Source organism: Monosiga brevicollis, genomic scaffold (genome assembly GCF_000002865.3).
Source record: "Monosiga brevicollis MX1 MONBRscaffold_18 genomic scaffold, whole genome shotgun sequence".
NCBI lineage: Eukaryota > Choanoflagellata > Craspedida > Salpingoecidae > Monosiga > Monosiga brevicollis.
This window is the reverse complement of record NW_001865055.1, coordinates 349763-350978: the sequence shown is the minus strand read 5'-3', so window position 1 is coordinate 350978 and position 1216 is coordinate 349763. Positions and strand designations below refer to the sequence as shown.

The following is a 1216-nucleotide window of genomic DNA, read 5'->3' as shown; positions in this document are numbered from 1 at the left end:
GTGACACAAACGGCAGTGCCACGCCTGAGCCATTGGTGCAATCACCTACACCCGCTCAAATGGTGCTGCCAGATCCATCGGATACACAGCAAACCCATTCCGATCCCTCTCCGCCCTCGGCTTCACCCCCTGCCACTGCCATTTTGCCCGCTGCCATTTCACATCCTGTCGAACACAGTGAGCATGCAAACTCAGCCCCACTTGGCGAAGTCAGTGAGAGTGAAACACACGATGCAGCGGGCGAACACAGTGAGAGTGAGCAAGATGTTCTTCTCAGCGATCCTGCTCCGCCCATCGCTGCCAACGTGCTGGATGCCCAGCGCAAGGTCCTGCTGAAGACATCTGGCCACAGGCAACTCCTCGCCTGCCCATTTGGGCTTTGCAAATGCAAGGGGCCCCGCCTTGACCGCAAAGCCTGGGTCAATCATGTACTACGCAAGCACCCCTACGACGAGCAAGCCACTGATCTGGTCAAGCAGGTGATGGAGGCCAAATTGGTCGCCCAGTGCAACAAGTGTCACCTCTTCTTCGAAGCTACTGGTATCAGTCAACACCGCTCCCGATGTGGTGCCAATCTGAAGCGAGCGACCGAGGCGTTGTTTCATGCGGCTGGACACGACCTGCTTGAGATTATGCGTGGCGCTTGGCCCCAACAGTGTGTAGGGTCTCGCATCAGTGTCTGCGAACTGCTCAAGCTCGCCCGGCATCCACTGATGCAGCGCAGCCGCTACCAACGCCACCGAGACCAAGCTGATGGCTGCCACCCTGAGCCAGCTGTATTGGTCTGCCGTCCACTCGGACTATACCGCTGAAGAGCGAGAGATGTGCTGGGCTTTGATTTTGGCCTTGCCTAGCATGTTGTTGTCTGCTCCCTCGACCGCACTGTCTACGATTGACCTGCGCAATATGTTTCACGATCGTCTCCGTTGGCTTGTGACGGGGCAACTAGGTCGGGTCGTGGACGCCATGCGCAAGGCAGTCGCACGCAAGCAGAGCCGTCGAGGACAGCTGAACGCCGGCGCGGGCGCCCACCCGAACGACGCAGTCGACCAGAGCCTCAGGTCACTCGTCCGCGACCCGGACCTGGCGGACGAAGCCTGGGCAAACCACGTCACGAACCGTCTGAACCGAGGTCAGATTGCCAAAGCATTTGATGCCGACAAGGCTCGTGCCGTGATTGGTAATTCTGAGGTTCAGGCCGTGCTCGACCTCTTGG

General features: G+C 58.9%; 1 protein-coding gene across 1 annotated transcript in view; it reads left to right on the top strand.

Moving 5' to 3' along the window:
- The window catches only part of MONBRDRAFT_9954 (uncharacterized protein), a gene marked incomplete at both ends in the record, with an annotated part of 19200 nt that overhangs the window by 7420 nt on the left and 10564 nt on the right, over window positions 1-1216 (top strand). The window contains 2 exons of the mRNA XM_001747706.1: window positions 73-655; window positions 720-1191. Coding sequence (XP_001747758.1) covers window positions 73-655; window positions 720-1191 — 1055 coding nt within the window. The remainder of the gene's footprint in view (window positions 1-72; window positions 656-719; window positions 1192-1216) is intronic.